The sequence below is a fragment of the Poecilia reticulata genome, chromosome 15, assembly GCF_904066995.2.
Source record: "Poecilia reticulata chromosome 15, P_reticulata-male-v2, whole genome shotgun sequence".
Classification (NCBI taxonomy): Eukaryota; Metazoa; Chordata; class Actinopteri; order Cyprinodontiformes; family Poeciliidae; genus Poecilia; species Poecilia reticulata.
The window spans coordinates 29,418,571-29,431,586 of NC_088844.1; the positions used below are offsets into that span (position 1 = coordinate 29,418,571).

Below are 13,016 nucleotides of genomic sequence, written 5' to 3' on the forward strand. Positions count from 1 at the left end.
ACTCGGCTACATATGTTTTTAATTAGATTTGATATATTTATTTTTTCAATATTATTTTTCATGTCAGTGTTAATGTCATGAGGCTGATGACTCCATGACACTTTCAATTTGACTCATTAGGATTTGATTAAGAACCAGATTTGTTCTTTGTAGTTTCTGTCCAGTAAAACTATTAATCTATAATCAATAGACAGGTCTATATAAAGATATAATCCATGTTTCTGTCTCATATTTGTATGGCATTAAAAGGACCTGGAACTTTTGTTTTTCCACTGAAAGCTCTGGTTTGCACAATAAATGTCATGTGGGTGAAGTTTTATGGATGATACTCTGATGTCCCATTCTCCTGAAGGCAGCACAGAGCTGCACCAGCAAAAACCGACAGAAGCACTGAAGAGAAGAAGAGCTATGATTAATGTAGTTACAGTTCTATCCATGTTTTAATGTTGAGGGTCCTGGATAAAGCCGGGGGAGGAGGGGCAGTGGCCCGAATAAGGTTGAGAAACACTGTGCAAGCACAACCTTGTCAAATGAAACTGGTTGTAGATTTAAAGTGTAAATGTACATGGTAAAAGTTAAATTATAAATAAGAGTGAAGCTGAGGTTCACCCAGAAAAACACTAAAGTAATCACACATTTTCTTTCTTTTTTTTGCAGGTTCCAGCAGTTGTATCTGCACTAAGGTTTCCTGAGGTGAGTGGCAGGAAGTTGAGTTAATGATCAAAGTAAAAGATGAAGACAGGAAACCAGCAACAGCTTTTAATCCAAAAACATGAATCAAAAAACATTTAACATGAAGTTAATGATGCACCTTTACTTTAACTGTTCTGGTTCATCTGTTTTAGAGAGCACAAAACTTTTACTGAAGTTTCAATAAATTAGTTTGATTGACATAAAAATAATAGGTGAACTTCCAACTTAAAGCTGTTTCTTAACTGAGAAACATGAATTTATATTGGCACAATATGCCTACAATAAATATAGTTCTGTTTTATGCTTTTATCTGAAAAAACAAGCCATTACTGTGCAGGGGTGTCCACCTCGAAAAGTATTTTCTTTGTTAAATGTTGTTCCCTTAGTAGAACTAATGAAAGGCTTATTACTGTTGAAGAAATTAGGAAATATTTTACAGGGGGGAATATATTTAAAAAATGAAAATCAACAAATAATAACAGACATTTTTATTAAATAATTATTCCATCAAAACGCAGAATTATTCAGATGTGTTCACAGATGCATGAAGTTATTTAAAACATATAATTGTTAAAAACTCTTCCAGTAGAGGGCACTCTTAGCTGGCAGGGTTTTTTTGTTTTGTTTTTTTACTTTTTGTTAAGCGCTATCAAACATCTGGCTAAGGATCTAATTGCATCCAAAGCCTCTGTCACATAGATAATTCTCTATTAAATGTCTTTATGAATTATACACAAGCACATGTTTAAGTAAAGCAGCTTTTTCTACAGACATTTTTACAACAAGATCATTAAAAGCATCATGAATGACATGTCCATCCATCCATCCATTTTCTTCCGCTTATCCGGGGTCGGGTCGCGGGGGCAGATTAACAACATGGTGACTGAGCATGTTCTTCTGGAGGAAATAAATTAATATTCATCTGATTGTAACACATTTAATACTTAATCAAAGGAATCATGAAAATCACATGGAGAACATATGGATGAACTCATCTGATTTGAAGTTTTAAAGTTATTTTCTGATCCTATGTTCCCATGTTGGAGCATTTAGTTCCTTATCACAATACAAAAAACCAACAGAAACAACTCTGTCAGAAATCTTATCCCTGGAGCCACATGTAGTCATTAAAAACCTTAAATTATATATCAGGCTAGCGAATAAAGAAAGTATTGCTTACTGAGTTATTGTTTAGTCAGTTGCATTTGCTGGTAGTAGCAGGAGTTTTACAAGTAGCTATAGAACATTTCACATCTTACCATATTTGCTGCATATTTTGCTGAGGCAGATAAGCCAAAATGTAGAACTCAAAAGAAAGTTCATACAACCATAAACTGAAGTTAAACATGAAATGACAAAAAACAATGATTTCTGTTTACTGCGTGATGTCGTAGAAGACTTTTAAAGTTCTGTTTTTTTAGTGGTTTGTCTTTTTAAATACTGCCTCCTAATATGCTTTCAATGTGTTCATCATCATTCCAACTCGTAAATCTCCTCAATTACTTTATCTGCAGTCTGATCCATGCTGCAGCAGCACAGATGTCCCAACAGCTTATAAATGGGACCTTTACACATGAAAACAAACAGAACCAGGTCCATAAAAGGATTCAGTAGAAAAGTATAAACTATCACTTTGAAGTCAGACAGATGGAATAAAAACGAGCTGGAGACTAAAACAGACCAAATGTCTGTGGAGAGGATCATCTCAGTGTAACTGACCACAAAGAAAACCAAAACCCCCACAGCTCTGCGTTTCTCCTCTGTGGACACAGAGGTGGCAGCAGGAAGCGATCTGATGCTCTGAGTGAGACAGAAAACCATGATGGGGGCCGAGAGGATGGCCAGAGCAAAAACTACGAAAACAAAGATGGGTAAAACATGTTGATAGGCCCTCAGAAACGGAGCAGCTGTAAGACAAACACCCCACATCATGAAGCAGATCAACGCAGAACTTATAGGTTGTTTGATGCACTGCCGCTTTGGGGGGACGATCACAAAATACCTGCAACAGGAGACAGAGAGACATTTGTATCACTACACAGAAGCTATCCCTGCTTCAAACAGAGGAGTACTGATACCTCTCCAGAGTGATGCAGACCCGGAAGCCCAGACTGGCCAACACGCTGCAGTAATACACGGCCACAGACCAGACGGGGATCTCTCTTTCATCCTTTTGTGCCACCCAGACGATCATGGAGCTGAACTGGACCAGATTGGAGACCAGAAGGTTCATGTACTTGATGACAGGAATGTTTTCCAGTCGAACCTGCAGGAGCCAGTTTTTCAAAGACAAATCAGTCTCATTCAAGTTGATAATACAAAAATAAAATGTTAAAAATATCATACAAATCCTCAACAATTAGTGGTACCCCACATAGAGATGTACAAAAAGCCATGCAGCAGGATATTCCAACACTGTAAAACCTTTACAAAACTCCAATTTTTAATTACTAAACTTTTTTAGTTGGCACATAATATGAATTAAAAAAAAATCCCACTCATATTTTTAAAATTTTCCAGTTTTATTGGGATGTCAATAGGATGTCAAACAGACTAATTTATCTTTACAACTATTGAAAATGGACAAAACCAGCAAATGCTCTTCAAGTAAAGAAACCAGATACTGACTTTCATATTTAGTCAGAAAATGGGAACAAATTTTAACTACCTGCCTCAACTTGGTCATGTCTACTGTCAGGGGAATGAGGAGAACAATTAAAACATCTGAAACTGTGAGAAACAAACCTTTATAAGGAAGGTTTTGTCTTTCTAGCATGGCCTGGGAGCAAAAGGCTAAAGGAAATAAAGATCTTTATAGATCTTTATCATAGTTATTATAACAATCATTTGTTTTGGAGTGAGCTGACAAAAGAAAAAACTCTGCTCCACTAGTATGAGGACTCTTAACAGGACACATGTCCTCTGGTCAGACTGGACTAATTTGTTGGACTGCATAATTTTATCAGTAATACCCAGTCAGTAAAACTCTGTGTCAGTAAGCTTTAGTTGAAAGAGTGAATGCAAAACTTTGATAGTGTGAGAAATAGGTGAAGACTGGAGTCTGGAAGTATGTGAGGGAAACCAACCTGAGCCAATGTTAGTAGAAGTCAACAATCTTAAGATTGAGCATATCCGTGTAAAACATCCAGGTAGGTCATTTGTGAAAGACATTAGGAAAATGTGGAAAAGCACCTCATGCTCATTATAAAGTACAGAAGAAGGTCTGTGATGCTGTGGGCCAGTTTCTCTTTCAAAAGTCCTTGAAACATTTTAGAGTTCATGGAAGATTAAACTCTTTGATATGATATGTTAATTTAGATTATGTGTAGGCACACAGGAACAAAAGAGCTTAATATTAAGGCAATATGATTGTTGATATCTACCATGCAGCACAACCCGATGATCAGAACTGTGACAGGAAGGCAGAACCGAATGTTGAGCCACATGACCAGATAAACAACGTCAGCATGATCCATCTCCTGTGTCGGTTTCTGAAATAAGAACATGTTACATCAGCAGGAAGGATGAAAAACAAGTCACACATGTTCCTCACAGACATGAAACAAGATATTTAAAAATAAAAATAAAAATTTAATTAAGTAGAAAATGAACACATTTTAGGATGAGATCTAATATAAAAAAGTGCAATAAAAAGAGTGTAGCATAATTCATATTCCATTAGTCCCAAATGTCTTAAGGAGACTCTGTCTCTTCCAGCTTCATAATGCATAATTGAGTTCAAACGAATTAATGATAGTAATAAAAAATACTAACTGCTTCAATAGTACAAATAGTTAAAATAAAAGTTCTTGATCTAAATTGTTGCTTCATGTTGCAAGAATTACTTATTAAATCAGATCTTAGTAATCGTACTGGTAAGTGGTATTTAATGAATGAATTGTTTCAGCAGTAATAAATTGATATTATAAGTATGGCAATAGATGGTGTGAAGGCAGAGCAGGGAGCAAACAGGCAGGTTTAGGAAAGGAGACCAATAAACATGAAGGAAGCTGTGGAGGAAGTATTCAGAGGCTCAAACATCATAATAGATTAAAAATGCACCAAGATTACAAAGTGAGAACAAAGTAATTACATGTAAAGAAATGAACCAAAAAGATGAAATCTAAGATGTAAAAAATAAATATTCAAATACAAAAAAATTAGAACAAAAACACTGTAGGATTGTGGCAGTTTTGGCTTTTAAAATTCTGTGATAACCGGCTTAAATGTTAAAAACACATTTTACACTCAAGTCTCCTTATAAAAGGTTAAAATAAATCACTTTTTTTTCTTTTGCATTGCAGTCAGTAGAAAATGTCTAATTTTGTTTCTGTCTTCCACATTATCACTTAAAAACAATCATTGACACAACAGTAATTTACATTTTCCAAGCACTAAGTTCCTACCTCCCCTCAGACGTCTTCCTGCTTTGTTCTCCAGTCGCTAAGTCTTGAGTTTTGCAGATCTTTTTTATTTTTTACCTAAAGTTCATCAGGTAATTAACAACGTCAGTCCTCACTGGACACTATATACATGTCAAAGTCAGTTTCAAACAGTTTTCTGCACCAAAATGCTTTTTCCTCTATACTTACAGAGCATCAGTGTGGTGAGACGTGTGGCAGGAAGTTGAGTTGATGATCAACATGCAACCGAAAACATTGAGCAGAAATAATTTGAACAAATGCATATATTTTAAAATTCATGATGTTTATATATTTATTGAAAAGATTTCATGCATACGCTAACATTTCAATAATATAAACAACATGCAGTCAACACTTGTTTGAGGAAATATACTTGTGACAGTGCAGAGGTTCAGGTTCCCGCTGCTTAGATACAAATGCAAAAACAGCCTCAGATGTTTTTCTACTTCTGTGGTTTCTTATCAATCATTTTGCAGATCAACAGCAGGGCTTTCGCTTTAAGAGCAGCATAGCTGTGTTTGAGTGGAGCATGAACTTAAATACTAACTGCAATAAATAAGCACAGAGGTAAAACTGGTGGTAGTTGCAGATGCAGCGAACAGTTTAGCGTCCAGATGGATGAGGTTTTAATGTGACTTAAAATGTAATCCTTTATTTTGATGTTTCTGTAAAATCTCTTAAAATATTAAACATGTCCTACATGTCTATGGATACATGGCGCATTCTGACGCATGAATAAAACCAATAATCTAGATTGCTTGAGTTTTTTGTTTCCCAAAAGTTATTTGTTCTTAACAGTAATATGATACAAGACTGCAAAACTCGTAGGAAGCACAGCAAAGTCATGCCATAAGCATCATGTATCGAAACGGCTTACAGGTGAAGCTTTCACATGTTCCCTACATTCACACCCAACAACTTTCTCACAGATTAAAAAAAAGAAACCAGAACCTTTTAGCATTACCAACAAATTCTGTTGTTTTGTACACATTTTCCAATCGCTGCCACATTTGGATAATTGAAAAATGCCTCAGTGCGTCTAATTAGACATTATGTAATTTATTTTTGAAGACCAGATGGAGAAAAATCACCAATAAAGAGACCAGTTAAAGCAGGTTCTGGTTCCTTCAGAGCTGAACAGAACCGGGAACACACAGCAGCAGAGTGTTGGTGTTCACTGGGAATGCAAAGTGTTCACGTCTTCAGACGTCAGCAGGGGAATCTCACTCACTCAGTCTGACCAGTCAGACCAGTTACTGCAGCAGGAAGCAACCAGCAGCTCAGTTTCTTCTCATGACTCCATCATGAAACATTTTTATTGGAGCTTTTTTAATTTCTCATGAGGATTTCATAAAACTGCCTCTGATTTCACTGCACACCTTCTGCTTACTGGTGCTCTGAAAAATGATAGTGTCTCTTTATATTTTCTCTTATTAAATGACCCGACTTCTTGTCATATAATTAAATCCAGTGTAATTCTACTTCAGTTCCTCAGAACTTTTTCACTGACATTAACTTAATAAATGAGCTTTAGTTTTCAGGATGCTGCAGATCTCTGATGGTTTTCATTTTTTTTAAGTCCAGATGGTTGGGAAACCAACCAGAGCCTTATCTGTTACCAGAACTGGCTCTGTTTCTTTAACTAAACATATCTTTGTTTCCCCCATCATAACCAGTGATGGACTTAGAGACATGATTATTTTAGATGTGTTTAGTGAACACAGACTGTAACAGATCATGTATGTATGTTTTGGGTTTTACAGTCTGTACCATCGACCTGCTGACACAGAGAGAAACCGGGTCGGCTCCTTTTCCTGGTGCTTGTCCTCTGGTAGAGTGGACAATAGAGGCTGGATCCAAGAAGAGATTTGTGTTTTTGAAGTTTGTTGAAGGCTGCACAGTGGCGCAGTTGGTAGAGCTGTTGCCTTGCAGCAAGAAGGTTCTGGGTTCGATTCCCAGCCTGGGGTCTTTCTGCATGGAGTTTGCATGTTCTCCCTGTGCATGGTGGGTTTTCTCCGGGTACTCCGGTTTCCTCCCACAGTCCAAAAACATGACTGTCAGGTTAATTGGCCTCTCCAAATTGCCCCTAGGTATGAGTGTGTGTGTGCATGGTTGTGTGTCTCTGTGTTGCCCTGCGACAGACTGGCGACCTGTCCAGGGTGTACCCCGCCTCTCGCCCGAAACGTTAGCTGGAGATGGGCACCAGCACCCCTCCCGACCCCACTGAGGGAAAAAGGGTGCAAGAAAATGGATGGATGGATGAAGTTTGTTGAATGTTCTAAATGACATGTAAAATTACAGTAATAAAGTGAAATTACAGTAATACCATCACAACAGAATGATAGAATAAACAAGAAAAGGAGGGAAGTAGAACTTTTCATGCATGTGACATGTGGTTCAAACTTGAAGGTTTGTTGTTCCAGAACTGCCCTGCTGCTACCCTCCTACCTGTCAACCTCCATCACAGGTGATGCTCCGCCTCCTTCCAGTAAGCAGATCACCTGTGTCTCTGTCTGTTGTTCACAACTTCTTCAACTCTTTGGATCATTTGAACAAACTGTAAGTTTGCTATTTTCCTTCTTGAACTGTGTCTCCCAGAACCTTCCGGTTTGTTTGTTTCTGCTCTCTGATATCTGGAAAAAATGTTACAATAATTTTTTATTGTTAAAAACAAATCTACCAGAGACAAGGAATAACTTAATTCTGAATCTGAATTATTTAATTAATGAATAATTGTTTGCAATTTTTTTTTTGTTTAGTTTTTTGTTTTGTTGTTTTTGTTAAGACCAGAATGTTTTTATTTCCTGAAGGTAAATGTCATCTGTGATTCCCAAACTCCATCAGTCTTTCCAGTCAAACTGGTATCATTTAATTACTTTGTCATTCTTTAGTTTGTGTTTTGGTCACAGAAAATTCCAAAGATTTCTCATGGTTCCTTTTACAAAATGGTACATTTTAGTTCCAGTCACTTTATAATAATAGTAATAATAGTTGTACATTTTATTTATTTTATTCAAAGATTATGTCTAAGTAGCAATGATAAAAAGAAAACATTTACTGCTTATAAAACTCCTCCCAGCTGACATGTCAGCTGGGACCTGACATGTGTCTTTGTTTGTATTTGCTGATTTAAAGTCACCTGAAAACTAGCCAGTAATTAGCCAGTAATAATGAATCTGTTGCTGTGAACCCTGATAATCAACTGAAATGGTGTCACATGTTGAAATGAGTCAGTGTGGTGGACTGAAGATTCCAGAGTGAATCAGTGTCAGTGAATGTAAATGTTGCTCCATGTCTTCATCTAGTGGACTGATGGTAGAAGTGCAACAGCTGATGCAGCTTCCTCTGCCTCTCTGCTGTCTGACTGCATCCAACTGACACTGATATGAAGCAGAGAAGAAGAGCCAATCAGAGGAGGAGCAGCTGATCTGTTTCCAGCTCTAATGATGTAAAGATGATCAGAGCTGATGAATGATGTGTGTTTCCTCTGCAGGTGAAGCTAGAACGTGTGTGTGAGCTGAAGTGAATTCAGTAGCATGGATCAGTGTGAGGACAGAGAGGAGGGAGTGCCTCCCTCTAAAACCACTCTGTGTGGGGAAGATGAGAGCCGGAGGAAAGGTCAGAGGTGAGTCAATGGGATTTCCAAATGAGTATGTTAGAAACAGAACACCAGGAAGAAGCTTTATCAGTTTGTTTGTGGTTTATGTCAATAGAAGTCAGAAAATTAAGTCAAGTTTAAATTTAATCGATGGTCAGCTCAACGCTAACATCCTCAAACAGTTAATCTGGAAATTTTATAGAAAAATTATTTTCTGACAGTGTGTTGTTTTGGATTTTAAGAGTGGCTCAAAATAATTACTATTATTGAAAAGTAAAATTAATACACCACAGAATGTGTTGTGTTTTTTTTGCAGGATCCACCCAAGTCTCAGATCTGAAAATGTTCCTGAAACATCTGTGTTGTTAAAGAGTGAAGGATTAGAAAACAGTTCCAATGACTTTCAGTCCAACCAACCATCTGCTGCTGAAAGGTGAGTTGGATGCAACATCGCAAGTTTTTAAAAAGAGTGGAGATGAGTTTTTATTCCAATATGTTTGTTTGTTCAATTTGTTCTGAACTATTTGAATTAATCTTCATTCTTATCAGCATCAACATTATTCTCAAAAGCATTCCTTATAAGAAAATCTTTGCAATCCCATAATCATTTGATACTGTGAACCGTCATACTCCAATCAATGTAAATCCATAGTTTACTCCATCACTGCAACAACCAGAACAATGGACTTTTTGTAGTTTTTAAAGGGATTTTCATCTTCTGTCGTGTCCATGATGGACCAGGAGTCTGTTATCAAAATGTTGCTAGTTTGTCAAACTGGCTCAAACCAACTCTTTAACTTTGAGGACGCAAAATTCATTTACTGCCTAATATGTCAATCCCATTGCAGGTATCACAATGAACAGTTAATTAGTGTTGGACTCATAACCTGTCAGTGGTCTGAATATTATACCTGATCAATCTATGTTTCTCTCCCTAAAAGCTACACAAATTACGTTAAGGAACATAATCCAGGATGATGTAGATTTGCTCTGAGATTAGGTGGACAAGTTACTGTTAAATGTTTTTCCTGATGCTGTCCACTTTGTCAAACATTTGGTAAAAAGTCTATTTGTATCAGCCTATCCTGGCACTTGGTGGACTAAATGGGCTGTACTGAAATATGAATTTCCCTTTGGGATTAATAAAGCAAATTAATTCATTTATTCAATTATTATTTTTATAATCACCCATGACTCAAAAGATCATGGAAACAATGCATATCTCCTTAAGCTAAGGTGAACAGATAGTATTTTTAGGATGTTCATTAAAAGTCCAAATATAATATACACAGTACTCATGGTATGATTAGATTAATGTTTTTTTTAACAAAATAAACATTGTCATATATCTCTCAGACACTTGGTCAATTACACTGACTGTGAACTAGTTTTGTTAAAATCTTACAATTCATGAAGTACAGTACATCTGAACTCTGTCCCTGGTGATATCCAGAAAGTTTTGTTCTGCCAGTGCACAACATGTACAGCTCAATGTATGTTGATCAATTTATCAATACTTCTTTTGGTCCTGTACAATTATTCATGTATCATCCCCATATGTGCCACAATTCTCTAAATTATTAGTTATCAAATGAAAAAAATATATATCACACATTGTTATTGTTAAAAAATTATTTCATGAATACAATTAATCTGCGGTTTACTTTTAACTGTGTGCATCATGTACAGGCTATTTGTGGGTGTCTCAATAAAATCTATCAGCTCACAACCCATTTAGATCAAATAGTTTCTATTTTCTACTTCTGGACAAACTATATACTAAATCTGTGGTATGTAAAGAATTAGCATTATCTTATGTCCAAATGAAGTTTACCTGTAATCTCAATATTGATTAGGTTTGATATTGATGGTTTCTGCTGTTGTATCTGAACATTGCTGATACAACAATGAAGTGGGTTTAGACATAATTGGCATTTTAAAGCAAAAGTCAAATCAGTACATTCTTTTGTCTTGAGGTATTGAATGTATCGGAAACAGGAATGATCACTGTCAGAAATAATACATTAAAAAATCTTTACATTTTCTGAACAATGATGATTAGTAATATTCATTACAATCATTCTGATTCTGTTTTTAATATATACAGAGCTTTACATAGATGTTCTGGAAGAATCCATCAAAAACAAAAATGTGCAGATGAGCCTGAACCCAGCTGTTTGTCCTTTAAAAGTAATTTATCAAAGGACATGGGCCTATTCTTTAACACTTCTGGATCACCATCATCAGAAAGGTAAGCTGAATCCAACTGCTGTAAATGTGCAAACTGTGTAAGTCTGAAATATTTTTATTCCAACATGAGTTTAACATGAGGTGAGATGTTTTTCCCACATTCATAAGTGTAGTGTTGTGTGTCAGATGTTCTCCAGAACCGCAGCAGTGAAAATGTGAGGAAATTAACTCTTCTACACTGTGAAACTTAAATCACTTATTATACAACACATCAGTTAGGAAAATGTATTAAAAATACAAAATCTGACAAGTGCCTCTTAATATGACATTGGTTCGATCATATCCCAAAATAATTCAATTTAAAATGGATACAAGAAAATTAAACAACTCTTAATTTAAGTAGTTCAAATATTGAAGCATCTATGTCTGATTAGGGTCATGATTAAACAAGTGAACAACTGTTAAATAGCATTTGTCAATGTTCTTCATTATGTTTAAATGTCTACATTGTCTCAACCATCAGTCTTATTCATCCAGAAAATGTTCATTACAGTCATCTCTGTGTTGTAGAGTTGGCTGAGTGACACTCATCTGTTGAATAGAGCTCTGTGTTCTACATCATGTGCAGTGATTGTAACTCAAATTTTCAGATGATTTGGGATTAGCAAAACTTAACAGAATGTGCTTATTGGGTTTTTTTTCTGTCAGGGCCCATCAGAAGCTCAGAGCTACACATGAACCTGAACCCAGTGGTGTGTCCCTTAAGAGCAACACGTCAAAAGACATGGGTGTATTCTTTAATTCATCCCTTCCTCGACCATCAGAGAGGTGAGCTGTATCTAACTGCTGTAACTGTTTAAGTCTGAAATGTTTTTATTCCAACTTCTGTTTAACATGAACTCAAGTCTTTTTACAGTATCTGAATGTGAGACTTACTCTTTTCTGCATTGTCCTAGTTATAAGTCAAGAATTTGCCTCTGACGCAGTGTTACAACCCAGCTAAGCCAGGGGGTCGGAGAAGTAACATTAAAGAAACCATTAAGGGTTTAACAGATGGGGTTTATTGCTTGGTTTTAACAAAACAAAAAGGTGAAAATCAACAACAATCAAGTTAGGGTTGTATAACCAAAAGTACGAATTAAACAAAATCCACAAAACAATCAGAGTTGTAAACCAAAGATCCTAAAAAACAAAACTGGACCATAAAGGTTAAACAAAAACAATCAAAGTACAAAACTCTACTAGGTAGCTAGAAGCTTATGTACAAAAGCTATCTAGGCTGGCAACAAAGTTTTCAAAAAGCTCACAGAAAGACAAAGCTATTATAAAGCAGTCAGACACCCAATAACATGGTAAGCTCTCTCAACAAAGAATCAACCACACCTTCTCCCAGGAATTCTTGGATTTAAAAAGGGAGGCCTCATCAGGGATTGGTGGAGCTGACAATTGATGAGCCAATCAGCTCTGTTGTAGGCCTCAGGGAGTGGCACAGGAGGATGAGGGCTGCATCCACCTAAAGAAAACATACAAGACCACTGGCCATAACATGCAGTTTGTCTTTGGAGATGGGCAGTGTCTACATTTATTCTGATGAGAATAGTAAACAGATAAACTGCCAAGTCCTCTCCTGCAACACAACTTTACAGGAGGGGTGGCAGGTGACAATGTCGCACAATTTTTAAAATAAACAAATAGAACTTTTTATGCACATGACATACCTGACAAGGACAGTAAAGAGAATAAAAACCACATTAGCGTCCCGCTTCGTGTCCTACAAAGCACAAAAGCATATAGCACAACAAAAGTCAATCCATGTTGCTTTAAAGTCATAAATTCACTTGAATATTCACATTCTGGGAGGAATTTGTGTATTACAATGGTGAGGATGATGCAATTGCACTAAATAAATCAATAAATAAACTGGATGTATTTAGAAGAAAAATGACCAGTACCCACTTATCCCTCAGGACACGTTTACAAAAAGTGAAAACCTAAGGGATGCAAAGAATTTAACAAAACAATGCCACAGAAGAAGAAATATAGCTCTTAAAGTTGTATGCTTACAACATTCATAATGGTTTCCATGGCTACAGTCAGGTATAATAATTGTC

General features: G+C 36.3%; 2 protein-coding genes across 3 annotated transcripts in view; one reads left to right on the forward strand and one right to left on the reverse strand.

Moving 5' to 3' along the window:
• Positions 1-23: 23 nt before the first annotated feature.
• Positions 24-5,425, reverse strand: LOC103477173 (uncharacterized). Of its 2 annotated transcripts, XM_081616289.1 has the most exons (4): positions 5,100-5,425; positions 4,077-4,184; positions 2,772-2,959; positions 24-2,695 (listed from the first exon to the last, which is right to left on the reverse strand). In XM_081616289.1, the coding sequence occupies exons 2-4, from the start codon at positions 4,167-4,169 to the stop codon at positions 2,167-2,169; spliced, it is 810 nt and encodes a 269-aa protein (XP_081472415.1). In that variant the 5' UTR covers positions 4,170-4,184; positions 5,100-5,425; the 3' UTR covers positions 24-2,166. The 2 variants fall into 2 exon arrangements, with proteins under 2 accessions (XP_081472415.1, XP_008428331.1); XM_008430109.2 differs by lacking the exon at positions 5,100-5,425 and having other exon boundaries at positions 4,077-4,395.
• A 2,303-nt stretch (positions 5,426-7,728) lies between these two features.
• The window catches only part of LOC103477175 (uncharacterized), a 53,793-nt gene continuing 48,505 nt past the window's right edge, over positions 7,729-13,016 (forward strand). Inside the window, 4 exon segments of the mRNA XM_081616635.1 lie at positions 7,729-8,742; positions 9,032-9,148; positions 10,823-10,966; positions 11,614-11,733. Coding sequence (XP_081472761.1) covers positions 8,654-8,742; positions 9,032-9,148; positions 10,823-10,966; positions 11,614-11,733 — 470 coding nt within the window. The 5' untranslated portion in view covers positions 7,729-8,653.

What these genes read in the sequence shown, in the direction of transcription:
- LOC103477173 (XM_008430109.2), bottom strand. Translation starts at nt 4,199, where the DNA reads ATGTTCTTATTTCAGAAACCGACACAGGAGATGGATCATGCTGACGTT. An exon ending in TCATCGGGTTGTGCTGCATG is followed by an intron (nt 2,960 to 4,076) that starts GTAGATATCAAC and finishes TGGCTCCTGCAG; the next exon opens with GTTCGACTGGAAAACATTCC. An exon ending in GTCTGCATCACTCTGGAGAG is followed by an intron (nt 2,696 to 2,771) that starts GTATCAGTACTC and finishes CTCCTGTTGCAG; the next exon opens with GTATTTTGTGATCGTCCCCC.